This window comes from Mustelus asterias, chromosome 6 (genome assembly GCF_964213995.1).
Source record: "Mustelus asterias chromosome 6, sMusAst1.hap1.1, whole genome shotgun sequence".
Lineage (NCBI taxonomy): Eukaryota > Metazoa > Chordata > Chondrichthyes > Carcharhiniformes > Triakidae > Mustelus > Mustelus asterias.
In genome coordinates, this window is record NC_135806.1 from 54,668,336 (window position 1) to 54,695,233 (window position 26,898).

Below are 26,898 nucleotides of genomic sequence, written 5' to 3' on the forward strand. Positions count from 1 at the left end.
AATAAACAGTTTCAGAAGTGAGTTGCATTTTTAAAATACAGCTCACAAAGTTAGGAAACTAATGATGTCTAATAGTTTAGATTAGGTTCTTAAAATCCTGAGATTGAAGAGTTTTGCCATTAAACACCAAAAAGCAAATTAGAAACATCAGTCCGATGTTGCAGTCACATCAGTTGATAATACTTCATGCTAGCGCTAGGTGCATAAAGTAGTAAGAATTCCATTCCCTACAGTGAAATGAAAAAAGGAGCACATGAAGCAAATTACAATTTGTAGAGCTGTACCTTCCTCTTCATGCTGGCATTTCAGAGGAGCAGGACATTAACCAGCTCCTCCAACACCAATGCAGCCCTGACTCATTAATTAGTCATGTATAGTGAGCTGCTGGTGGGATTCCAGCCAACAAGATGAGGGAGCCCAGCAGTGACACCGAGTAGACTCAGTTGGTGCAAAAGTGGAGACACAATATATCAAAGAAGAGGCAGCAGGGGAGAGGGCAGGAGAAGTCTGAAGATGTTAGGAATGACAGCTTTTTTCATAGAATTCCTACACTGCAGAAGGAGGCCATTTGGTCCATTGAGCCTGCACCAACAACAATCCCACACAGGCCCTATCTGCGTAACCCCACTATTTACCCTGCGAATCCCCCTGACACTAAGGGACAATTTAGCATGGCCAATCAATTTAACCTGTACATCTTTTGAGTGCGGGAGGAAACCAGAGCACCCGGAGAAAATCCACGCAGACATGGGGAGAATATGCAGACTCCACATAGACAGTAACCCGAGGCTAGAATTGAACCCGGGTCTCTGGCACTGTGAGAAAGCAGTACTAACCACTGTGCCACCGTGCTGCTTTTTGTTGGCCTCAGTAGAGACAAAACTTGGCACTTTCAATCCCGAGGCAGAAAAAATTCCCAATTGGCCTGTCTGCCTCAGGAGAAAGTACCGTCCAAGATGGAATCTTCATTATTGGGGGCCAGGTGTGAGCTGGAGCTAGGCCAGTTGACACGGGAAGAAGTGTGGAGGCAGCCACTGGGGCTGCTGTGTGCCGAGGTGGAAAAAGCCTGCCTTGGTGCTGTGGAACTTTGTCCCAGTGAAACAAAAAACAAAGGCATTCCTCACCTTTCATACCCACCTCACCTTCCAAATACATCGCCTATCCATCCATGCAACCTCACGCCCCCACCCATCCTCTTTGGCCCCTTCCTTCCTGCTCTGCCAAACTCTGCCTTTCTACCCATCCCTTCAGTCCCTTCATGCTAAGCTTTGCTCTTCCACTAGCCCCTTCAGACCCTCTATGCCAAGTACTAGCACATCCATGCTCACCGGCCCACTGTACACTTTTATTAACTTATCACACAGCCCTGTGTTTCATAAGAAAAATTATCAGTGGATGACATTTTTTGAAAGCTTTTTGTTTTAAGATCCATTATACATGCTGGTGTTCATTGGTTCTAGAAAGTCAATGAACATGGAGCTTAGAGAGTATGAGGGGCCCGAGGAGGGTGGTGGGTGCAAGGGCAGACGATAGGGAGTATGAGATGGTGGGTGAAAAGGCAGAGCTCAGCATAGGAGGCTAGAGGAGACATGGTGCGGATAGAAGGGCAGAGCTTGGCATGGGGGTAAAACAAAACAATAGAAACCCTACAGTACAGAAAGAGGCCATTCGGCCCATCAGGTCTGCACCGACCACAATCCCACCCAGGACCCACCCCCATATCCCTACATATTTTACTTGCTAATCCCTCTAATCTACGCATCCCAGGACACTAAGGGGCAATTTTAGCATGGCCAATCAACCTAACCCGCACATCTTTGGACTTTGGGAGGAAACTGGAGCACCCGGAGGAAACCCACGCAGACACGAGGAGAATGTGCAAACTCCACACAGACAGTGACCCACGCCGGGAATCGAACCCAGGTCCCTGGAGCTGTGAAGCAGCAGTGCTAACCACTGTGCTACCGTGCCGCCCCTATGAGGGGCCATGGGGTAGGTGGGAGTGTAACTTGGCATGGGGGCATGAGGGGACATAAGGGCTGGATGGAGTAGCATAACGTTCCATAGAGTGCATGAGCAGGACCTTTTGAAATGACCTTTATCCTTGTGCATACCAGGGATCCTGAAATACAACTCTTTAAAAACCTGGCCCATCTCCATGAACATTGTGGAGAGATAGGAAATGCCAATCTCTGCAATGAAGCCAGCAGGTCAAAAGTTCTAGCTTCTTGTGAGAATAGTTTCAAGGCCCTCTAACAGTAGTTACACTGCGACACAGAGCACAGAGGAAGTAATAAATGGGGTGCATAAGAAAGCTACTGCAATAATCATGGGTGACCTTAATCTACATGTAGATTCGAAAAATCAGATTGGCAAAGGTAGCCTGGAAAATGGGTTGGTAGAATGTTTTCGGGACAATTTCTTGGTTGTAGGGCCAACCAAGGAGCATATGGTAATATGCAATGATACAGGACTAATTAATAACTTCATGGTAAGGGAGGCATTAGGTGATAGCAATCACAACATGATAGAATTTCATGTTCAGTTTGAAATGGAGAAGTGTGGGTCCACAACTAATGTTTTAAACCTAAATAAAGGTAACAGAAAGAGTATGAAGGCAGACGTGAACTGGGAAACTAGGTTAAAAGGTAGCACAATAGAAACAGTGACAGGTTTTTAAGGAAATATTTAATAATGCTCAGAAAAGGTTTATCCCAGTGAGAAAGAAAGGCTCTTTGAGGAAGATGCATCATCCATGACTAAATAGGGAAGTTAAGGATAGTGTCAAATTGAAAGAAACATAGCCGACTTCATTCCATTTCACAACTGAATATTCACTTTCCATACTGAATATGAGTATCAGTCACAACTCAGTACAAACCTTCAGCAGGTATTTCCCACTGAACTGCTAGCTGTTCTAACCTGAAAAATGGTTTAAAATAACACCTTGTGTGGAGGAAGGAAGTTTGTCAGTGCTGTTATAAAGTTGGGGAAATGGTCCTTGCCATGTGGGAAGGTGTGTGTATACTGGGCAAGGGAGAAGAGGAGAGTTCACTGAGAGAGCAAGAATAACCAGGAAGATTAGAAATTAGGTATTGCTCATTTTCTGGCAAATTAAATTGATGTATTCCAATTAGCATCAACCTTGTGTGGGATAGAGGAGGGAGGTGAACTTCCCAGCCTCATTACCTTTACTGACAGGGAGCTCTGATACACAGTCAGTAACAAAGTGCCCTTTGTTCTTCCAGGATTGGTTTTAAGTTCCAGAGCAGTGAAAATGTGTAACCCAGTGATTTTTGGCACCTTGACAAGGAAATGCAATTCCTTCCAAATTGTAACAACTATCACAAAAGTAAGTATTGTGGAGCAATGCAGTCAGCTCTTGAAAGGTTAAAACTATTCAGCTGTAAAAAAAATTACAACCTTATTCCAATTAAAGAGCATAATCTAATCTCTGCCATGACAATGTAACATGATTTCATTTTGTGCCATTTACCTTTGTGCTTTAATTTCTACTGCAAACCCAAGTCTATTTCCTTTTTGTAAAAGTTTAAACAGTTTTTGTGCTGTTGTATCTTCTTTCCCTCCGTTCCTCTCACCTGGATCCATCACCTATGGTCTCTTCCCTCAGTTAATTTGCAATTCCCTTACCCCCCCAATCCTTACCCCAACAACTCACCTCCTCAGCTTTTCTTTGTACTGCCACTGTAACAGGTCTAAATTCTCCTTGAACAATGTCACAGCTACCCTCTGTTTCTCCAATGAGCCTCATGTGGTACTGTTATGATCCCAGCTGATGTTACTGCTGAACAAGTCAGATCCTAGTGTGGAACTAGGTCTGATAGCTCCTGGAGGGGGTTGGGGGGGTGCTTTTCTAGCCTCCCTGCGGTGTGTTTCTCGCTGCGGGAGGTGGCGCGCTGTTTACTGGTGGTCAAATCTTCTGGTCCCACTGCTGTCAGTGGAATTTTCCATTGGCTGCACCTCATGCTACCGTGCCGGGGATGCGCTGTTGGCTGGAGCAGCAGATCCCATCGGTGTGAACAGCTGGAAAATTCCAGTCCCTGACATTTATTTTCTGTTTAAAAATGTGGGAAGCGGCTACTAAATAGTCACAGAGTTCACGGATGAACTTTTAACAAAAGAATGAAACATTTATTAAACAAGGAAAAATGAACTATAAATACACAAATATACCCTTTACAGATAAATACGGATTTGTAAGGACCACACAAGTTACAATATCTATCTTATACTCTGATATTCACGGTAAACACAAATTAAACGTGTATTTTATATGCGTGTTTTTGGAATACATATGGCATTACTCTCAATCGCTGACACTCTGACTACATTCTCGTAACTGTCATCACTCACATCCCTTCACTTTCCTTCAATCACATTTTCTTCTGCATTCACTGGAGAAAACCCCTTTCCCAGCTGCTCTCAAACTATGTACTGGATAAGCTTTGGATCTCCATTCCCAATGGAAGGAACTGTTGATTTGCTCACCACATTTCCACACAGCAGATTTGATGCTTTGTCCCCAGCAAGACTTTCACTGATTCCCATTCTGGCTTTACCCTCTGAAACTGTCCCAATCTTTTTTCCTTTAAGTTCAAAGTGAGCAAATCTGAGTGCACATGGTTCAAAACTGGCTTATCCAGTTAAAACTGCCGCATGTGGCAGCATCGCTTCATACTATACCGTATCTTGTTCTGCTCTGTCAAAATGACTGTGGATCCATTGGAAAGTAGAGATAACCCCCAGTTCCATTGTCTACTCCCTCTTCCCTGATTCCTTTCATGTTTCTCTCTGGCAAGTATACAAAGCTCATTGATTGGTCCAGGAGATAGACTACTTGTACAGCTATCTCTGCTGCTATGACACCTCACTTTGTTTGTTGCAGCCTCACAGATAGCCCACTTAAGTCTGAATACGATGTTCCACCTCTTCATAATTTCAAACACCCCTATTAATTCACCTTTTCACGAGACCCAACAAGATGACAATAGCTCAATTTTTAAAGATTATCCCTGTTTATATTTAATCATAGCCTCTAGCATTTGAATGAATCTTTGTTGTATCAACTCTTTTGCCTCAAAATGTTTGCAATGACTCCATTCTTCTCCCAGATTATGGTCTGATATGGAGCCAGACCATTTACAACTTCGGCATCCTATTTGATTGAGATGAGCTTCCGAAACCATATCTACGTCACCACAACCACCTTCTACCTCTGTAATATAGCTTGTTTCCGTCCCAACTAAGCTTATTTGCTGCTGAAACATTCAGTCATGACTTTGCAAACCCCTGATTTGACTATTCCAATGGTCTCTTGACTGGGCTCTCATCTTCCATCCTGCAAAAACTTGAACTCATCCAAAACTCTGCTCCTTTATTCATTCACCCATCGTCCCTGTGCCTGTTGACTACATTGGCTTCTGTTCTGGCAAAGTCCTGATTTTAAAATTCTTACTTAAATTGCTCCTGGCCTGGTCTCCCCCTACCTCCGCAAACTACACGGCGCTCCTCCAATTTCTAATCACTCACCATTGGCAGCCATATCTTCAGCTAGCTGCCTGGGCTCTGGACCTTGAATATCCCTCAGTAGCCTCTCTACTCCTGTAAATACCACGTAAAACATCCCTCTTTGACCAAGTTTTGACCAATCCATCGTAATATCTTCTTATGTGGCTTGGTGTCAAATTTTGTTTGATACCATCTTACGGCATTCTACTATGGCAAAGATGCTATGTGAATGCAAGTTTGAAATATTTTTGAGGTCCCACTTCCACATCCTCTCTCAATCTTTCTTTCCATGTTTTCTCGTATTTTTATTGCTCTTATCATACCCAAAGATTTTGCATGCCCACTTCTTCAAAGTTTGGTTCTAATCTTTTCAATATGAGAACATTCTGAAAATTGAAGTCATTGCATTGTTGACCAACAGTCTTGTGCCGATTTCTCTTTCTACTTTATCTTAGCTATCTCACTGCTCACCTTTCTAAAATATGCCCAATTCTAAGCTGGTACACTTAGTTTTGAATGAATTTTTCCTTTTTCATTTGGACTTTAAGCCTGTCCTTCTGTTAACAGTTCCCTCATTGTCTTTTTGTTGACAGAGTCTGTGCTCACACCAAACAAGTAAGAAGTTTCACAACACCAGGTTAAAGTCCAACAGGTTTATCTGGAATCATGAGCTTTCGGAGCGCTGCTCCTTCATCACTCACCTGATGAAGGAGCAGTGCTCTGAAAGCTCATGATTCCAAATAAACCTGTTGGACTTTAACCTGGTGTTGTGAAACTTCTTACTTGTTTGGTGTGAGCACAGACTCTGTCAACAAAAAGACAATGAGGGAACTGTTAACAGAAGGACATGGTGAGATTTCTTACCGTGTCCAACCCAGTCCAAAGCCAGCATCTCTACATCATGGCACACCAAACAAGACCAATGGTGAAGGGTGCGGCAGGAAGTTGGACTATCAGTTTGTGACTTCATGTATCTCTAGTCTACGCTACACTGTGCAAAAAAAAATTCATATTATCTGCTTGATTATGAGAAGTGGTGCCTATCCCAGTTCATGGTTCTGAATACAATGGGTAAATCGTTTTATAAATTGGTAAACTGAGACTTTCATTGATTTATTTTTGTTCTCGCCAATTGGATCTTTCTCTTCTTGATGATGATGTGTTCAGCATTTCTGTTTTTCTTTTCAATGTTCCAGCATTCACAGGTATTCTTTGTAACACCATGAATTGTGAATACATTTTGATTCGGAAATCTCAGAACCCCAAATTGATAGATAGTTTCAGAGGACTCTGTTCCTCCTCAAAATCGATATGCGGTTTTATTTACTGCCTAGAATAATTAGGGTTCTAAAACATTCATGTAAGCTGGACTTACCAATGCACTCAGTTTTAGAGGGAGTTGCTCGGAATCCATCACTGCAGTCACATTTGTAACTGCCAATAGTGTTCATACAGCGTCCGTTTTCACAGATGCCTGGCTTGCTCCAGCATTCATTGTCATCTAGAATTGGGAAAGATTCAAGACAAATTTAAGAATAAAAAAACATCTGACTTACAACTAACCTATTTTGATTCCTTCATCTCCTATACAAAAAACTGATTGTATTAGTTATTTTTGAAATCATTATTCAGCTTCTCAACAAAGGAGGGGAATTGTCCTATGTATTGTTGATGAATTGATTAGCACATTTTAATGGAATTCCTGTTTGCTATTAGCAAAAACAGTAACATATTCAAAGTACATAGGTTAAAATCATCATTGAAATAGCAAAGGAAATAATTCCATATATATATACATATATCAATAGATTTGTACTAATATTGCACAGAGTGAATTCAATCAAACAATGTCAAGTTTAACTAGGTTGGTCCAAATCTTACGAAGAGCAACAATCATCGTTGGATTGCCACTCCACTCCTACTTTTCTCCACCATGTTGGAGCTCCACATTTCTCCAGAAATGCAGAGCATACCTGAAATTGAACTGCTTCTTTGTAGCACTGGGTCGTTGGGGAAAAACAAGCCATTCCTCGTTTTTACATCGCCATCTGCCATATTCTAACCCTAGGACATTTAAATAGCTTTTCAGTGTGTTAGTGTATGAATGGCTGAGTGAATGGGTGAATATGTGGGTGGGTAAGGAGGAAGGGGTGGGTGAGTTAAGTGGCAGGTGGGTAGGGAAGTTGGTGTAAAGCATGGCAGGTGGAATGGGTGGCAGGTGGATTGGGTGGTGATGTCAGGTCAGGACAGATCAGGTGTGTGGGGAGGGAGGTGGGGCAGTAGGGTTACGAGGTCGGGTGGGCAACAATGTGAAAGACATGATGGCCTATTTTTAAAGTGGGGTCAGTACAGAGTGTGTAATCCTTGAAACATTGTGGAGTTCAGGGATGTAGTAGCTCAGCCGTTCCTAATGGCCAGACATCCTTCAGATCCCTTCTAAATGTGGTCAGAGCGATTATCTGTTCTGATGCATGAAAATGATTCCAGCTATTAATTAATGTGGGAGTGGAGCTTCTCATGGCAATTGGAGGGATTGGGATGGGGGGAGTGGGGTGCACTTCCTGGCTGCAGTCGGGTTGGAGCGCCTAGACAAAATGAGACCCAAGGCTTCCTTAGCTTTCCTGCTCCTCCTGACCCATGAGGTAACTTGCAATTAAACCCTTTGAATCTTCTTCAAATCTGGCTCTTGGTCAATAGGGAAGCCCTCACTGCCCAACTCACGCTGCTGATCTTTTATTGCGGCCTATATATTCAAAGATGGATTCTGTTTTCTTTTTAACAATGTGTTATTTGCCTGCTCAAAAGGGCTGGTTATGATCAGAAGATGGCGGGAAGGCAGAGAGATCAGAGGAGATGGGGTATGACTTCACTGCAACTAACCCCACACTGGTTTCAGCATGGCAAGGAGAGTTAATATCAGGGCCAAGTGCCTGAAGATGGACTCACGGGTGTCATGAAGAAATTATACATAGCTCTTGGGGTTAAAGGGACCAAGGGATATGGGGGAAGGTGGGATCAGGAGATTTAATTTGATGATCAGCCATGGAAAAATGAACTATAAATACACAAATATACTCTTTACAGATATATACGGATTTGCAAGGACAACACAAGGGACAAAAACTATCTTGTACTCTGATGTTCACGGTAAACACAAATTAAACGTGCATTTTATATGCATGTTTTTGGAATACATATGGCATTACTCTCAATCACTGACACTCTGATTACATTCTCGTAACTGTCATCACTCACATCCCTTCACTTTCCTTCAATCACATTTTCTTCTGCATTCACTGGAGAAAACCCCTTTCCCAGCTGCTCTCAAACTATGTACTGGATAAGCTTTGGATCTCCATTCCCAATGGAAGGAACTGTTGATTTGCTCACCACATTTCCACACAGCAGATTTGATGCTTTGTCCCCAGCAAGACTTTCACTGATTCCCATTCTGGTTTTACCCTCTGAAACTGTCCCAATCTTTTTTCCTTCAAGTTCAAAGTGAGCAAATCTGAGTGCACGTGGTTCAAAACTGGCTTATCCAGTTAAAACTGCCGCATGTGGCAGCATCGCTTCATACTATACCATCCGTTGTTCTGCTCTGTCAAAATGACTGTGGATCCATTGGAAAGTAGCAATAACCCCCAGTTCCTTTGTCGACTACCTCTTCCCTGATTCCTTTTATGTTTCTCTCTAGCAAGTATGCAAAGCTCATTGATTGGTCCAGGATACGACACCTCACTTTGTTTGTTGCAGCCTCACAGATAGCCCACATAAGCCTGAATACTATGTTCGACCTCTTCATAATTTCAAACACCCTATTAATTCACCTTGTCATCTTGTTGGGTCTCATGAAAACAGCTCAATTTTTAAAGATTATCCCTGTTTATATTTAATCATAGCCTCTAGCATTTGAATAAATCTTTGTTGTATCAACTCTGTTGCCTCAAAATGTTTGCAATGACTCCATTCTTCTCCCAGATCACGGTCTGATATGGAACCAGACCATTTACAACTTTGGCATCCTATTTGATTGGGATGAGCTTCCGAAACCATATCTATATCACCACAATCATCTGTGTCTACATCTGTAATATAGCTTGTTTCCGTCCCAACTAAAAACTTATTTGCTGCTGAAACCTTCAGTCATGACTTTCTTGATTGATAAGGGGATCAGGGATTATGGGGAAAAGGCAGGAGAATGGGGATGAGAAAAAAAACAGCCATGATTGAATGGCGGAGCAGACTCGATGAGCCGAGTGGCCTAATTCTGCTCCTATGTCTTATGGTCTTCTCAAAATGAATGGCGGAGTAGGCTCGAGAGGCCGAATGACCTACATCACTTCTATTTTCTATGTCCATGCATGTCACATGATTCCAGGGACCATTTGAAATTGGTGCTATTGCCTCAATTATCATGAGTGAGGTGTGGAATTAACACAACCTTTTGATGGGTCAGCTGTTTGGCATAGGGCCAATACACAGTTATCAAATGGCCACTGGTTGTCCACAAGTTAAAATCACCGTTTAACTTCATAAAATGGTGACCGAGAGATATTCATGTCCAATTTCCTCCTACTCCACTTCCTCCCCTAATTGTCTATCACTCCAGATTACGTCAGGTGCATTTTTCCCAAATATTTGGCCTGATTACAGTTGGATCTGGCTATACATTGGTATAGAGATATTTTAAATAAATGAATGAGCATGGGGTGGGATTAATGCCTAAAATCAGCACTGGCTCCAAATCAAGGTAAGGAAGTGGTACACTGTTGCAGGCCTCTTATTAGAAGTACAAATTCCAGCTCTGTTCTCTATTGAGAAACTGCAGCCAATTGGCCACACTGGCCGCTGTGTGATTGTGCTGAGGTGAGGAATAAGAAAACACAATTATTTGCGGCAAACAAAGTGGTTGGTTTCGCCTTTACAGATCTTCCGGTCTGAGGGAATGGCTCTGCAACTTTTAAAACTTTAGTCCCATTGAAGGCTTTTCTTCCCAAAAACTGGACAGTGAAGTCACTGGAAAATGACTTGGAAGACATTGCAACATCACTCATGTTACCATCAGTACATTATTTAAATGCTCATTCTTATTTCAGGTGGCTGCTTCTTTTCCCTTGTGTTACTGCCCCAGAAAATGCACATCAAACGCACACAGAGCAGGGACCTGAAGTTATAAGCCTCCCCTCCCTAGCAGTCTGAAAGTTGGCATGTTTTTGGGCATTTAGGTTAGCTGCATATTCTTCCTTTAATAGAGCTGTCTGTAATACATTTTCAAATATAGTCTTGAGAGAGTAAGTCTTCAGAAGACTTCAATACATTGATTCACCAAATGACACAATTTAATACAGATTTCATGTCCTTTGCAGTTAGTCAAAAAGATCTTACCCACACAACCATCTCCATCAGGTCTGCGGACCATTCCAGGTCGGCAGATACACATGAAGGTACCAATCAGATTTTTGCACATCATGCCTCTGGACTCACAGTCTTGGAGCTCCTGAGCACATTCATCGAGGTCTGTGATGAAACAAGATGGTGGAAAGTGGATTCGTAAAATGAAGCAAGTTTCAGATTTTGGATAATCTAACATACCGATTATTTAAAAAAAATGATTACGAGATGGCAAACAAAGTGAAAAAAAGAACCGTATGTTTCTAAGTCACCACTATATGTGATCTCTGGTGGTAAAACTGGCAAAGTATATTCAAAGTCAAAAGCAGAAGAAGATAGTACAGTGTGGCAATGTTGTTGGGTATTTCTAGGGACACATGCCATCAATAGACTGCAGTCTTTGGGTTGATTACTCACATGTTTGTTGATGTATTGATAAAATGAGTGGATGGGAGTCGCCATTGTTCAAGGAAATATTGAGAGTACAATATGGAGCAATAGATTTAGGTTAGAACGAGATTTGGATCCCTCTTAACCTAAATTACAAGTGTCAGGCTAGAGCATAAAAACAAGCAAAAAAGATCAACGCTGTTAGGAATAGGAAAAGGCTCAACATGCCACACTCGTTAATGCATCAGCTCAGCATAACTATTTTCTAATCATATACTTCAATTGCTCGTCTCTGCAGAAATGCACGCTATTGTCTGTTAAACTCATTTGCATTGTTCATTCCAATGGTCTTCTACGGTTGTATTGGGCGAGAAAGTTGTCCTCCTTTCTTTCTCACTGCTAATTTATAACCTTTGACTTATGGTGCTTGAATATTAACCATAGTGCAGAAAGTTTACTAGGATCACTCTGTCAATGCCCTGAATAATCTCGTAAACTTCAATAATGTCAGCTCAAAGCCTCTTTTCCAAAGAAGACAACTTCTTTGATGAAGATAAACAGGAATAGCCACTGCTTGCTGAAGTCTAGGTCCGAGGCATCCAAGTCAGGCAACCCTGACCTATACAAGAAAGAAGTCTCAGGCCACATCATGACTAGACAAGAAAGCCAGATATGATCTAAGGAGATCCATCAAAGATGGCAAAAGACAGTACCGGACCAAGCTAGAGTCCCAGACTAGCCACACGGACCCCCGCCGACTATGGCAAGGTCTGCAAGGCATAACAGGCTACAAGATGAAGGCAAGTAAAATTGCCAGCACCAACGCACCCCTCTCTGATAAGCTCAATACATTCTGTGCCCATTTTGAGCAAGAGGTCAGTGAGAACATGCCCTCCACCCCGGAAGCCTCGGATGAACCTGTATCCGAGTCACCATTGCAGATGTCAGGGCAGCCTTCTTGAAGGTCAACCCATGGAAAGCAACTGGCCCGGATGGGGTACCCGGACGAGCACACAAATCCTATGTGGACCAGCTGGCGGGGGTATTCACACACATCTTCAACGTCTCTTTACAACAATCTGAGGTCCCTATCTGCTTCAAGAAGAAGACCATCATCCCGGTACCAAAGAAAAGCCAAGTAGCGTGCCTTAATGACTATTGTCTGGTGGCTCTGACATCCATCATTATGAAGTGCTTCGAAAGATTAGTCATGGCACGAATCAATTCCGGCCTCCGAGATACCTGGATCCACTACAGTTTGCCTACTGCTACAACAAGTCTACAGCAGATGTCATCTCCCTGGTCCTGCACTCAACCCTGGAAAACCTAGATGACAAAGACACCTATGTCAGACTCCTATTTATCGACTACAGCTCAGCCATCATTCCTATGAAACTCATCTCCGTGGCCTGGGGCTCGACTCCTCCCTCTGTGACTGGATCCTGAACTTCCTAATCCAAAGACCACAATCAGTAAGGATAGGCAACAACACCTCCTCCTCGATCATCCTCAACACCGGTGCCCCACAAGGCTGTGTCCTCAGCCCCCAAGTATACTCCTTATATAGCTATGACTGTGTGGCCAAATTCCCTTCCAATTCAATTTTCACATTTGCTAATGACACAAACATAGTGGGTCGGATCTCAAACAATGATGAGACGGAGTACAGGAAAGCGATAGAGAATCTGGTGAACTGGTGCAACGATGATAATCTCTCCCTCAATGTCAGCAAAACGAAGGAGATAGTCATCCACTTCAGGAAACATAGTGGAGAACATTCCCCTGTCTACATCAATGGGGGAGAAGTACAAATGGTCGGGAGCTTCATGTTTTTAGGTGTCCAGATCACCAACGAACTGTCCTATTCCCCCCATGCTGTCATTATAGTTAAGAAAGCCCACCAAGGCCTCTACTTTCCCAGAAGACGAAGGAAATTTGGCATGTCTGCTACAACTCTCACCAACTTTTACAGATGCACCATAGAAAGCATTCTTTCTGGTTGCATCACAGCTTGGTATGGTTCCTGCTCTGTCCAAGTCTGCAAGAAACTAGAAAGGGCCATGAACGAAGCCCAGTCCACCACTCAAACCAGCCTCCCACCCATTGACACTGCCTACATTTCCCGCTGTCTCAGAAAAGCAGCAAACATAATTAAAGACTCCACGCACCCTGGACATTCTCTCTTCCACCTTCTTCCATCAGGAAAAAGATACAAAAGTCTTGAGGACACATACCAACCGACTCAAGAACAGCTTCTTCCCTGCTGCCATCAGACTTTTGAATGGGCCTACCTCACATTAAGTTGATCGTTCTCTATACCCTAGCTATGACTACATTCTGCACTCTCTCCTTTCCTTCTCTATGAACGATATGCTTTGTCTGTATAACACACAAGGAATAATATTTTTCACTGTATGCTAATACATGTGACAATAATAAATCAAATCAAAACTTTCTTAAGCTCTTTGACATAATGTACAATCCTGATGTATCAAGTAATCTTTTCCTTGGCACGCACTCTCTCGACAGCAATAATATTCCATGATTAGATATTTAGAATATATAAATATGAGATAATCTGCACTGATAAACAAGACTGTAATTTGTCTGAACCCAATCACATAAACCCCTGGTGGTCATATCCTGTGGGGGTATTACACTTTTCAACTTTCAGACAGCTAGAACCGGTTCTCTTCCCTGTCATTTGTCCTCACCTCTGCACATCTTCCTGTCTTCCCTCAAAGTGTAGCCAGCAGGACATGTACATTCATAGGAACCAAAGGTGTTAATACAGCGGAATGCACACAGAAGTGGGTTCAGGGCACATTCATTTATGTCTGAAAAGAAGAAAGAAAAAAACAAGTTAGAAACCGGGACTCCTCCAAAGCATTTTATATTTTCAATTACTGCCATGATGGATCACACTTAACAGAATTATAAATTGTTCAGTCTATACCCGAGTAGGTCCAATGTAACTGTCAGAAAACAACAAATAATTAATAATTATAATAAAATTGCATTTCCCATAGTGTCTCTGCTGCAGGTAGCCAGGTTAAGAGTAGTTCAGCAATTTTAAATCTCTTCTACATTAAAAGGGTGCAGCAGACAGCAGATGCAGATTTTCCTCTTCAGTTTTAACAATGTAACTGAAGAAGAACTGATAGCATAGGAAGGAACATAGAAGCAGGACTTCAAGCCTGCCCCACCATTTGATAAAATCATGGCTGATCTGTTTTTGATTTCAATTACTTTCCTGTCAGTCCCCCTATAATCCTTGACTCCCTTGTTGAATATAAAATCTAATTCAGTCTCAAATAAATTGAATCACCAAGACTTCACTTCACTGTTTTCTGGGGAAAAGAATTCCCCAGAATTTCTGAGAGAAAAAAAATTCTCATTTCCATCTTAAAAGGGCCTCTTATTCTTAAACTGTCTCCCCTAAATCTCAGTTGGACTTTTCCGACCTCGCCCGCGGCTGGGATTATCTGGTCCCGCTGCTGTGAACAGAGGTTTGGCCGAGTACCAAATTCTCTGTTCTTGCTGGCTGCTGTAATGGTGCACCTGAAACCCGAGAATTCTGGCCCTCTTCTCTCCCTCCCTCCCCCCCCCCCCCCTCCCCCCCCCCCCCCCTCCCCCCCCCCCCCCCCCCACACAGAAAGGAAACATCCTCCTGGTATCCACCCTATTATGACCTGATAGAGTTTGATAAGTTTTAATAATATCACCTCTCATTCTTCTAAACTCCAATGAGTATAGGCCCAACCCTTCTTCATAAGATAACCCCTTCATTCCAAAAATGTGTTGAGTGAACCTTCTCTGAACTGCTTCTAACGCAATTATATCCTCTTTCAAATACAAGGAGACCAAAACTAGACAAAGTATGTACCTACAAATCTGCCACTATGCCCCTTAGTACATAAGCTATGTTTGTGACTTCAGGATTTGAGCCTCTGGTGCCATTTTCACAAAGATGGAGATCCTCCCTGTCTGTGCGAAAATGAAGGGCTTGGTCATTCATATAGATTAAGAAAAATCAGGATCCTAACAATGACCCCTGTGGAACCCCAATGTACAATTTCCTCCAGACTATAAAACAACCATTGACCGCTATCCTCTGTTTACTGTCACTCAGCAAATTTTTCATCCATGCTTCCACTATTTCTCTTATTCCAAGAGCTTCAACTTTGCTGACAAGCCTGGTAGGTGACACTTTATCAAGTGATAAAGGTGACACTTCCTTTTGGAAGTCAACATTAAACACAAAGTCCCTCATCAACCCATTCGGTTCCCTGATTGAGAAAATCCAAATTCAACACAATTTGCCCTCAACGAATCCATTATGGCTTTGTCTAATTAGTCCACATTTGTCCAAGTGACTGTCAATTTTGTCCCCAATTATTGTTTCTAAAAGCCTTCCCATAATTGAGATTAAACTGTAGTCACTGGGCTTATCCTTATAGCCTTTTTTGAGGAAAAGGTGTAACATGGAAATTCTCCAATCCTCGGGCACCACCCACCTATCTAAGGGGGATTGAAAGATTATGGTAATCAGCCCTGCAATTTCCATCCTTATTTCCCTCACTATCATTGGATGCATCTCATCTGGTCATTGTGACTTATGAACTTTAAGCACAGCCAGACTATCTTACACCACCATTTTATCAAGTTTTAGCCAATCCAGTATCTCAAGTACCTCCTTTTTCATAATGCCTCAGGCGGTATCTTCTTACTTGAAGACAGATGCAAATATTGACATTTCTGTTATCAGGTTTCCAAATCACATAGTGGAGCCTAGCTGGTCTCAGAGAAAGCACCTGACACAAATCTAAAGGGGGTGAATACTGTAGGAGGTCACTATCCTGGACATGAGGAGAAAAATGTACAAAAATGCATTTCTTTTTTTTTGAGGGTTCCTTGCAACAGCGTAGGCTAAACTTCCTTCTGCACAACTAGTTTCCGCACACTTTTCTTTTTCCTTGGAGAAAATTTTGTCCATTAGTATTGAGTTATGAGCTGTTAAAGGTATTTTTCTCCCCATATCCGAATGCTCATGGTTCAAACACAGCCAGTATGGGTATGGATACTCAATCTGCTAATCTAGATTTAGTGCTAAAAATAGAAAACATTTATGTTAATTAAATGTTACTACAAACAATGACACCTTACAATGAAGTCCAGGTCTGTAACTTTTTAAAACTTTATAAATAATCAAAAGTGATGCCTATATAATTAAATAATTAAAAGTGATGCTCTAAAGGATTGTCCTGCATATATGATACTTCTTCACAACACACAGATGATTCTATATGAATACACATTGATCACCACAATAGGTGAAATCATATTTTTTCTAGTTGCTAAAATATGTTCAAAGCTTGCAAAAAATTACTTCCCTACTCATATATCTAATTGAATATTTAATATATATTACATAGTGGCTAATCCTTCGCAATAGTAAACGGTGGCAACAAACATTGATCCTTTTCAGTACTTTGGAAAGTGGCCTCAGCGTTAATCTTCCATGATAGGAGAGAGAGAGAGAGTTGGGGGTTAAACCATCAAATGGCAAGACACCATAAGTCAATCCCAACCTGTCATGCTTATACCCATTGCTGTTTTTGGTGAGCTTCAAGTGTCTGAGTATCATGTTGTGTAATGAAGACTTTATTAATTGTAACTGGGAGTCAGTTATAAACTCACTGCTGACCTATGGGTTTCACAAGGGTTGGAAAACCAGTAAGAAAAGGAAATCGAGAACTGGTAACTGCATGAGTTTAGTGCTTTTTCCAGCACTTCTTGTGAGTCTGGACAAAAAGGAATGCCATTGCCCAATCCTGCAAGGAAACCCTCTGAACTCCCTCTCTCAGCTATGATGGCCTCTTTTTCCCAAGTCATGACATTCCCCATTCAGCCCCTCTGTACTGACCTTCCCTGCCCAGCCCTAATTTCCAATCTACCTCTCCCGATCACCGACTTTCTCAACCAACCTATACCACTGCTTTCTGTCCTCAACCACAGTCACCGATTTGCTGCACCTTCCAGCTGTGATTGTTAAACTTCCCTTTCTCATATTTGCCAGAGACCTGACTATGGTCTGCTGCTACTGGTTTGCTTTCCCTGCAGCCTGTCAAAAAATCATAATGTGGTGCTGCCAGTCCCTGGCCCTGCTGCATACTTCCCATAAACATCAGGACTACCCTTCCTGTTAATGTCTCTGTGCCTGAACAGTGAGGATTGAGGTGCATACAATACTGTGATGGGTCTGGTGAAATGCGAACGTCTACTATGCAGTTCGAGGAAACTTGCTGGCAAAGAAAAATGGAGAATCGTGGTGCTGCGACACTAGGAGCAGCCCTCAGGTAAGTGGGTCAAGCAGACCAGGAAGGGCTATGAATGGATTAAAGTGTGAGGGTGGGGGGGTGGAAGGGATTGGGTCAATAGATAACAGTGGCTGAAGGGAGGTAGCAATGGCGATCATGATGGAGTATGAACGGTGGTGACTGTGGCCCACGTACATGATGTTAGGAGCAGCACTCCTGCTCCTTCGAGCTTTGTATCATGTTAAGTACATTTTAAATATTTACTGTGCTGGTTGTGATCTAACAGGTGGTCTTAAGGCCCCACTCCACTTTCACATAATTATACTGGAGAACATTACTGGCTCATTGGGAACACGTGTTTCCTGCCTGCTATATTAGAGGTTTAGGAGATTATTTGGCACTTTAAACATAACATTGTGTGGCCAAATTTCGAGACTATTTTGCCTTATGTGAACTCTCACTGACTCAAAGGACACACACAGGCACATCTTGACTACATGCCTGCAATTGGTATAGTCAGTAAATTAGCAAAATTTATTGGCACAAATTTCTTTACCATATCTTGAAAATTCGGGCAATAGGATTATAGACTGCTTTGGATTATCTTTGCGGTGGGTCTGGTATTGTGGGTTTATTTTAGGATTTATTGGCTTCATATTCCAGAAGAGCTCTTGCTGGAGACAGTGGATTTTTGTTCAAAAATATTTATTTACACGCTAACTATTTGCAAATATTAAATAAGACCAAGACAGAGCTGGAGCTACGATGAGATGCTTCGCACTCATTCCCTCTCAGTGAGTGACATCACTGCAATGTATCTCCTTATGCACATGCTCAATAGCTATCAGAGTTAACCCTTTACCCTTCATCTCCCTGTGAGTCTTTATTTGCATACTATAATACACACTTTCTCCTGAACCACCCCCCAAAGTATTCTCTTCAAAGGAATGTTTCTTTTGTGGTTTCATCAGTCTTTCTCAATGAGTGTAGAGCTCCTTCTGAGGTTAATGGGAATCTTGGTGCTCTGAGGTCAGTTTGCAGGGGCTGTCACTCCTTGTTTTCCTCATTTGTGGTTCTGCTGAAGTGACACTCTCTTGAATTCAGGGTACTTTGTCCAGCTGTTAATGGTTTTCTGTCCATTTAAATTAGAGCAAATCTGTTCCTTTGAATGATGCCTGTGTCCTGACTGGATACGATCTTGCTTGCTGTAACTTCTCAATTCCTATACCCATACGCTTCTGGTCTCTGATCCATATCCTCTCCCCATCACTTCCCCCTAGAATCAGGAGGTCTGGAGTCTTATGACTCTGATCAAATGTATGAGCTTGACTCACTCAGCCGGTTTCTTCCTTTTTCCTAGTTTGATCATTGTCTTCTATCATGATATTGGGTAGTAAGGGAGGTAGTAAAGGAAGTTGGGTCTTTAGCCCGTAGCCCAGTGGTTCCCAAACTTTTTTCACTGGGCTGCACTTTCGGAATAAAAATTTGCTTGCGCCACACCGCATTTTTTATTGATACATTCAAAAACAAAAAAAAACTCCTAGCAGCGCTTGATTCATAACATAGAACACAACTACTTTATAATATCATGGGACATCCAGAAAGTATAAAACAATGCTTGTTTAAACCATGGGCCCGATTTTACCAATTGGAGTCTAAGGGCGGGATCTGGGCGTAATACGGATCCGAGCCCAGAATCCTCTTTGCAGCGCGCCCATACGCATTTTACCGGCTCCGGCCTGATTCCGATTTGCGCTATGGGCTTAGCGTTGCCGGAACAATTGGAGCTCTGAACTGCGCATGCGCAGTTCGAAAAAAATCTGAAGCAGAGCCGTTGCAGTCTCTGACCCCACTCTTCAGAGGCTGCAGCGGCGACTTCGGATTTTTATTCGGCAGGTCGATTAGAGCGCGGATCCGCATCAGACCAGAAGACGGTAAAGTGGGATTTGGCGGTAGAGTTGGGCACGCGGTTCATTAAGTCGATTTAAATGCATGCATTAGGGCCGGACCCGCGCCCGCGCCCGAATCGGGTGTCGGTAAAGCAACGATCTGCTCGGAATTGGGTACAGATCGCGGTATAGACCCGATGCCGAACTTTACCGCGATTTTGCGCCTGTGAAGTTTTGGTAAAATCGGGCCCCATGTTTAAATGTTTCTTTGATTGTCCTTGAATCTTCCCCGCCACACTTGCCATCCTCTCTCGCCGCACCAGTGTGGCACACTGCACCCTTTGGGAACCACTGCCGTAGCCCATCAAGAGCTTGCATTGGGCAAACCCATTATGTAATGGTGTGGAGCTATAACTAAACAGAGTGAGCTCAAAATCACCGTTCTTCTTCAGTGGGGCTTTTATGGCGCATGTTCCTTGCTTCATCGTTAGACTGGGGGTATTTCGGGGAGCTTGTGGCATGTACAAATCCAAAAGATGCTGTGAAAGGTTGGAAGCATTCATTGCCAAATTGTGGTCCATTATCAGAGATAACAATATCTGTGTAAGGAACATATTCTTCAAGGAGGTAATAATGACGTCAGAGTTGAGACCATGCTGTCTCTGCATCTCTATCCAGTGGAAATAATAGTTTACTACTATAAGAAATATTTTCCCTTTATAGTCAAACAAATCTTTGCAAAGACATTCTTGAGGCCTTGAAGGGAAGGAGGAGGGCAGATTCTGCTTCTGTCTGTGAATATTGTGGGTGATGCAGTTGGATTTCCTCAGTGAAGTGTATAATCCCTGGCCACTATGCTGACTGCTATGCCTTGGCTCAAGACTTGGTTATACCAAGATATCCAGATGGAGAGCTCCTGGTACAACGACTCCTGCATTATGTACCAGAAGGTTGTCTAAGATGCTGGCACTGTTCAAAATATGTCGTCAAGGTGAAGTTGCTTTGGAATGTAATATGGTCAGTTGTTCAACAGTACATGTGAATCTGGATGCACTCTTCAATTTACCTTTGGTCTATGCGAAATCCATGCAACTCCTGGTCTGATGCTGGCAATTATTTGGTAGTCAAAGCTGTGATGGTTTCAACTTCTGCGATGAAGGTTTTATCTTCCTATACTAGGTAAGTGATGGGCATCGTGGATAGTGTATTGGCTGCATTCTCACATTCATCTTGTACATACTCCATTGTGGTGTCGTATCGCACGAGTCCAAGTTGGACTCGCTGAATCCTTGGTGGCATCTTTGCGATTTGGTTTGTGTTCATAGATCCCTACAGTGCAGAAAGAGGCCATCTGGCCCATCAAGTCTGCACCAACCACAATCCCACCCAGGCCCTACCCCCATATTCCTACATATTTACCCGCTAATCCCTCTAACCTACGCATCTCAGGACACTAAGGGGCAATTTTAGCATGGCTAATCAACATAACCCGCACATCTTTGGACTGTGGGAGGAAACCGGAGCACCCGGAGGAAACCCACGCAGACACGAGGAGAATATGCAAACTCCACACAGACAGTGACCCAAGCGGGAATCGAACACAGGTCCCTGGAGCTGTGAAGCAGCAGTGCTAACCACTGTGCTACCGTGCCGCCCCCACTGTGCTACCATGCTGCCCGTGTTCACCAGGATTGCTAATGGCAAATGATTGATCTCAATCTAAACTACAGGCCCAGAGAATTTCTCACATGCTCATCAAGTTGTGCTGTGGCTTCCTTTTCAGTAACTGCACAGCGCTGTTCAGTCTCAATTAATGACCTAGATGAATAGTAAATGTCTTTTGCCATCACTTTGGACCTGGAATAGTCCTGCACCCAGTCCCATTGCAGATGTATCAGCTTCCACAATCATGGAAGATCAGCGTCATAGTGGGCCAGGACCGCTGAGGGTAGTAGCATTGTTTTGATCCGTTTGAATGACTGCTGCTGATGCTCTGTCGAGCAACATGCCTGGTTTTGTCGTAAAAAATGTCTGAGGGGTTCATTTATCTGGGCTAGGTAAGGCAAGACTTTATCTAATTGGTTGACTATGTCCATAAACCTTTGTCGCTCTGTTATATTTCAAGGTGGCGAGAATTCCTTTTCTGCTTTCGCTTTCTGTGGGTCTGTGGTAACTCCAGTTGCTTGTATAATGTGCACTAGGAATGTTACCATGGGCCTGGAAAACTCACATTTGTCATTAAGAATCATGCCAGTCTCTTGCAGCATTAGTAAATCTTCTCTGACCCCTTTGTCATGTTACTGTTTCGTCTACCCTTGGATCAAAATGTCACTCATCTGACATATAATACCTTCCATGCCCTGCAGCATATTGGACATTGTCCTTTGAAATATTTCAGGGGCTGATGTGATGCCAAATAGCAGATAGCACAAACAGTACTGTCCAAAGGAAATAATGAAAGTAGTTTGGAATTTTAACAACTGACCCAATGGTAATTGCCAGAAAATACTGTTAAGCGTTGAGTTTGGTGAAGGTTGTACTTATCATCTACTGATGTCATTGGATGTTTTTTTTTCCCACTGCCTTATTGGGGTATGTTAAATTAGCACAGATTAAAATGGAGCCATTATTCTTCAGCCATTAGGGATTGGCACTATATCTGAGCACCACTTAGTCGGTTTAGTGACTGCTGGAAACACCCTTTGCTGCAGCATCAACTCTATCTCACTCTTGGTTCTTTTCAGAATTCATAGAAGTGCTACAGTGCAGAAGGAGGTCATTCAGCCCATCAAGTCTGCACTGACTCTCCGACAGCATCTTATCCAAGCCCTCTCCCCTGCCTTATCCCCATAATCCCTCACACTCACCATGGCTAATCCATCCAATCTACACATTTTAGGACACAAAGGGGCAATTTAGCATGGCCAATCCACCTAATCTGCATATGTTTGGACTATGGGAGGAAACTGGAGCACCCGAAGGAAACCCACGCAGACACGGGGAGAATGTGCAAACTCCACACAGTCACCCAAGGCCTGAATCAAACTCAGGTCCATGGTGCTAACCACTGTGCCACCATGCTGTGCCGAATTGGGTATGGGACCTTTCTTAGTGTGAACAGACAAAGGGGGTTAGCAACTGCCTTGAGTGTAATGTGATGCATGGTGTTCAGCTTGCCTAAGCCTCTAAGAAGTATGGAGAATGCCCTCCTAAATTCATTATTTTGTGTTTTTGTGTTGACCTCACCAAATTTTAAAAATATGTTCTGAGCTATGTGGTCTTTTCTGCTCAATAAAGAGCATCCTTGACTCTGGATAGCATGTGATGTTTTAGAAATTACTCTATTTTGGTACTTTAGTTTCATATCTACCTTAACTTGATCTCTCCTGGACCTTAGGGTTGAATGGAGGGTGTTTGTATTGTCATTTTATTCAGTCATGAAACTCTGTCAGAGAACACTAAGATACAGCAGTTCCTGCGTCTAGCTCGAATTTGACCAGATGTCCATTTACAACAGTGTCACCATTTCAATACTGTTTTTTAATTTTCTTTTATTTCTCTGAGGAAGGTGCTTTCCTGAATGTCGATGTCTCGAATTTCTTGAATGGCGGTTCCTTTAACAGATTTTTCCTTCTGTCTGGCAAATGCAGATTTCCTGGAATGGCAGGCCACTTTAACATGTCCTTAACTGCCACACACTTGGCTCTATGCCATTCAGGCAGGGCATTCTTCCTACCGGTGGACCGTATTCCTGACACAGTGGGGACATTGGGAAATGGCGGTTGGCACCTTTTCAGGGCACTTGCTGCCTTGCTACACTTCTTGCTTTACAAACCACAAATGAAACAACTTCATTGAATTTAGGAAATTTCCTTCACATCTCTGACAAAAGCCTTATTCCGCCTCTGCTCTTCGACCTGTGTGGGTCAGTTGTAGAGCTTTGCTTAAATTTAAAACAAGAAAGATTCTCATTTAAAATGATCATTCTATCTCTGATCAGGTTGTCTTTCAGAGTTTCATACTCTCAATTTTCAGCTAGGTGGTGCAATTAATTCATGAATGACTCAGTTCTTTCACACCCTGTTTTGACAGTGCTGATTAAATTTTGCCCTCTGTAGGAGAATACATTTACGAAGACTGAAGTGTGGCTCCAGTGAAAATCTCTAAGGAGGCTATTTCTTTGTCCATCCACTGACTGGCAAACACATCATCTGCTATGTGCTCAACAGTGCATAACAAAATATTAACTTGATCTTTGTGCTCCTCATTTGCCAGACCTAAGTCAATTGAGGTCCTGGGTACAATGTCTTTGCCAATTTTGCCATTGCTCAGTCTGTCTTGGACACTCTGGCCGAAACTTTACCGGCACGTCCACCCCAGAATTGGGGCGGGTGAGGCTCGCAGAACGGCATTCTCCATTGGCCTCGGGTGGGATCTAACGAGCCTCGGGCGGGCGAGGCGGTAAAATTCCGGTATCTGTATTTTAAAAGCATTCTGGTAGGGGAAAAGTGGCAGCTTTTCTCACCCTGGTTAGAAGTTGCCTTTTCCTGTGCTGCTTGCATACCCCAATTTCTGGGCTGCCCTTGTTATTTGTTTGTCACTGGTGTGGTTAGTGGGATGGCTTCATCTGCTACTCTGCGCCATTGCCGGGTTTCACTTGAGGCTTTTCCTGCCATTTTCTACTCTTCCTCTGCAGGTGTAGGCACTGCTGCCATCATTTGTTATTGTGTGTTTATCTTGGGATTTGTTGCCTTCGTACTCTAGAAGTAATCTAGCTGGATGTACTGGTCTTTTCCTCAAAATCGTTTAATTATATGCTATTTATAAATCGTAAATAAGACCAGGGCAGATTTGGAACTACTCTCTGAGATGCTTCACACTCATCTCCTCTCAGTAAGTGACATAACTCTGAAAGCACATGCTCAGTAGCTATCATCAGACTTAAAACCCTTTCTCTACAGTGGGGAGGGAGAAATAGTTGTGAGTCCTTCATTGGCATGCATATCAATTGTGCTTTCTAATGAAATATATATCTGTATAGAAGCATACCAATTTAGGAACATTTTCACAAGGATAAATTAAATGATCTGTCATTCCCAATGGAACGCAAAAGGAAAGCCTCAGAAATAGGGCTATTTAGGATACTTTGCTGTCAGTTTTGACAGGGCTGTCAAAGCCCTTCTTCTTTCTTGCCTTGGATGCTACTAGAATTGTAGGATCAGTGAAAATTCACTCTATAAAATACAAAGCTGCTTCAAATAATCTGCCATTCATCTGAACTAAGGGTGGCTGATGATACTGGAGAAAATTGTCTCTTGAAATAGTTTTGCATGCTACCTGGTGCCATATCATGTGCACTACTGGGCTGAATGGGCAGCCCAGTAGTGCACATGAAGGAAAATGTGCTTGCAATTTTCTAAAATGTTTTCTATGAGGCTAGATTTCCTGTTCGGCATATTGACTTGGTATTTTAGCCCACACAGTGCAGTTGCCAATTCTAATACAACTGCAGGGTTAATGATAATAGCTAAGATTTTTTACTGGAGTTACCTCACCAGAATTTGGCGAAAACTTCCATCAGACAACATTCTGCTGGGTCTCTGATAACAGCCCAGTATTTTCACTTGAAATACTTTTGCCATCTAACACAATCTCCCAAAATACACCTATTTGCCTCTAATGGGGACTGAAGGAAGGAGATTTCAAAAACAAAGGACCAGAAAGTCTATGCAATCGATTGCAGGAGACTAATTTGCATAGTGTGTAGTGCTATCTTTTAAAGGCAAAGGCAGAATCTGTTCAGCTGAAGCAAATTGCCTTTGAGATTCACTACAGCAAACTTCCACATCACACCAGCCCCACAACTCTCATCAGATTTAGAACTGTGTAAAATTGGAAATAGTTCTTAATCCAGAAGATCAGACAGGTGCTCTTGTCTTGACAGAATCCAACCCCACCAATCATAGAATCATAGAATCCCTACAGTACAGAAAGAGGCCATTCGGCCCATCGAGTCTGCACCGACCACAATCCCACCCAGGCCCTACTCCCATATCCCTACATATTTACCCACTAATCCCTCTAACCTACGCATCTCAGGACACTAAGGGCAATTTTAGCATGGCCAATCAACCTAACCCGCACATCTTTGGACTGTGGGAGGAAACCGGAGCACCCGGAGGAAACCCACGCAGACACGAGGAGAATGTGCAAACTCCACACAGACAGCGGCCCAAGCCGGGAATCGAACCCAGGTCCCTGGAGCTGTGAAGCAGCAGTGCTAACCACTGTGCTACCGTGCCGCCCCAATGAGGCTCCAGAGTTCTGCAAAAGCAGGAAGTCCTGCACAATGGTTCTAAATTTACAAATAGCAGCATATTTTCCAACTGTGCACTGATCGATCAAAGCCACTTCTTACCTTCACAAGTCATCATTGGACCTGGCTCAAATCCTTCATCACAACTGCATTCGAATCCACCAAATACATTGGTGCAAGTGCCATTGCCACAGGGGTTGCCAATGGAGCATTCGTCAGTGTCTGTTTTCATGGAAAGGCAACAAAATATTTGCTTTTTATAAAAATAATTGATTTTTTCATTAATAATGTTTTGAACCAGTGTGCATGATAATATTACAACACTATACTATACAATTAAGAATGTAAATCCTCAACACTTACTGGTAAATGTACATAACTAAAACTGGAAATGTAAACATTACTGTATTACATACAATATGTTTGATGGTAGCATGTGGTGTAATGGATATGTAGCATCAATTAATAGATCAGGTAATTCTCACTCTCAGTGGGATAGAAAACTGAAATAAAGGAAAACTGAAACTGGAAATTGGTCCGGGTGTACAAGCAATGGCTCACCCATAACCTTTACTTTCCGCCCCCTGTCAAAAGTGAATCCTACCCACCATTGAGTTAGTTTATTTATTTTATAACAATCAATAACAATTTCCCTACCAACACAGTTAACTCCACTGTAATCCAGGTTATAGCCCATTGGACACTCGCATCGGAAGGATCCATCTGTGTTGATGCAATGGCCATTTGAACATATTCCAGGGTTTTCCAAACATTCATTAACATCTAGGGTGCAAAACAATACATTCATTCAAAATAAGTCAACATCTCATTATCTGTTTTTGGCTGAGCGCCCAGACATCCATTAATCTTTGAAACAACTGTGTCCAGGACAAAACGTTGCTTTACTGACAATTTTCTCTCTCAGATCTATTTCTCAATTGCTCAGTGTTCATTTACACCAGATAAGGAGGTTTCAACTGCTTGCAGTTTTCACTATTTACACTTTAAAGGGCTCGTTGATCATCACTTTTATAATGTGGAGATGCTGGCGTTGGACTGG

The 26,898-nt window shown here is 42.7% G+C and overlaps 1 protein-coding gene across 1 annotated transcript in view; it reads right to left on the reverse strand.

Annotated features, from left to right (window-relative positions):
- The window catches only part of fbn2 (fibrillin 2), a 348,986-nt gene that overhangs the window by 34,566 nt on the left and 287,522 nt on the right, over window positions 1–26,898 (reverse strand). Inside the window, exons 52-56 of the mRNA XM_078214343.1 lie at window positions 26,496–26,621; window positions 25,941–26,060; window positions 14,028–14,150; window positions 10,918–11,049; window positions 6,905–7,030 (exon numbers count right to left, since the gene is read on the reverse strand). Of these exons, the coding sequence (XP_078070469.1) occupies window positions 6,905–7,030; window positions 10,918–11,049; window positions 14,028–14,150; window positions 25,941–26,060; window positions 26,496–26,621 (627 nt within the window). The remainder of the gene's footprint in view (window positions 1–6,904; window positions 7,031–10,917; window positions 11,050–14,027; window positions 14,151–25,940; window positions 26,061–26,495; window positions 26,622–26,898) is intronic.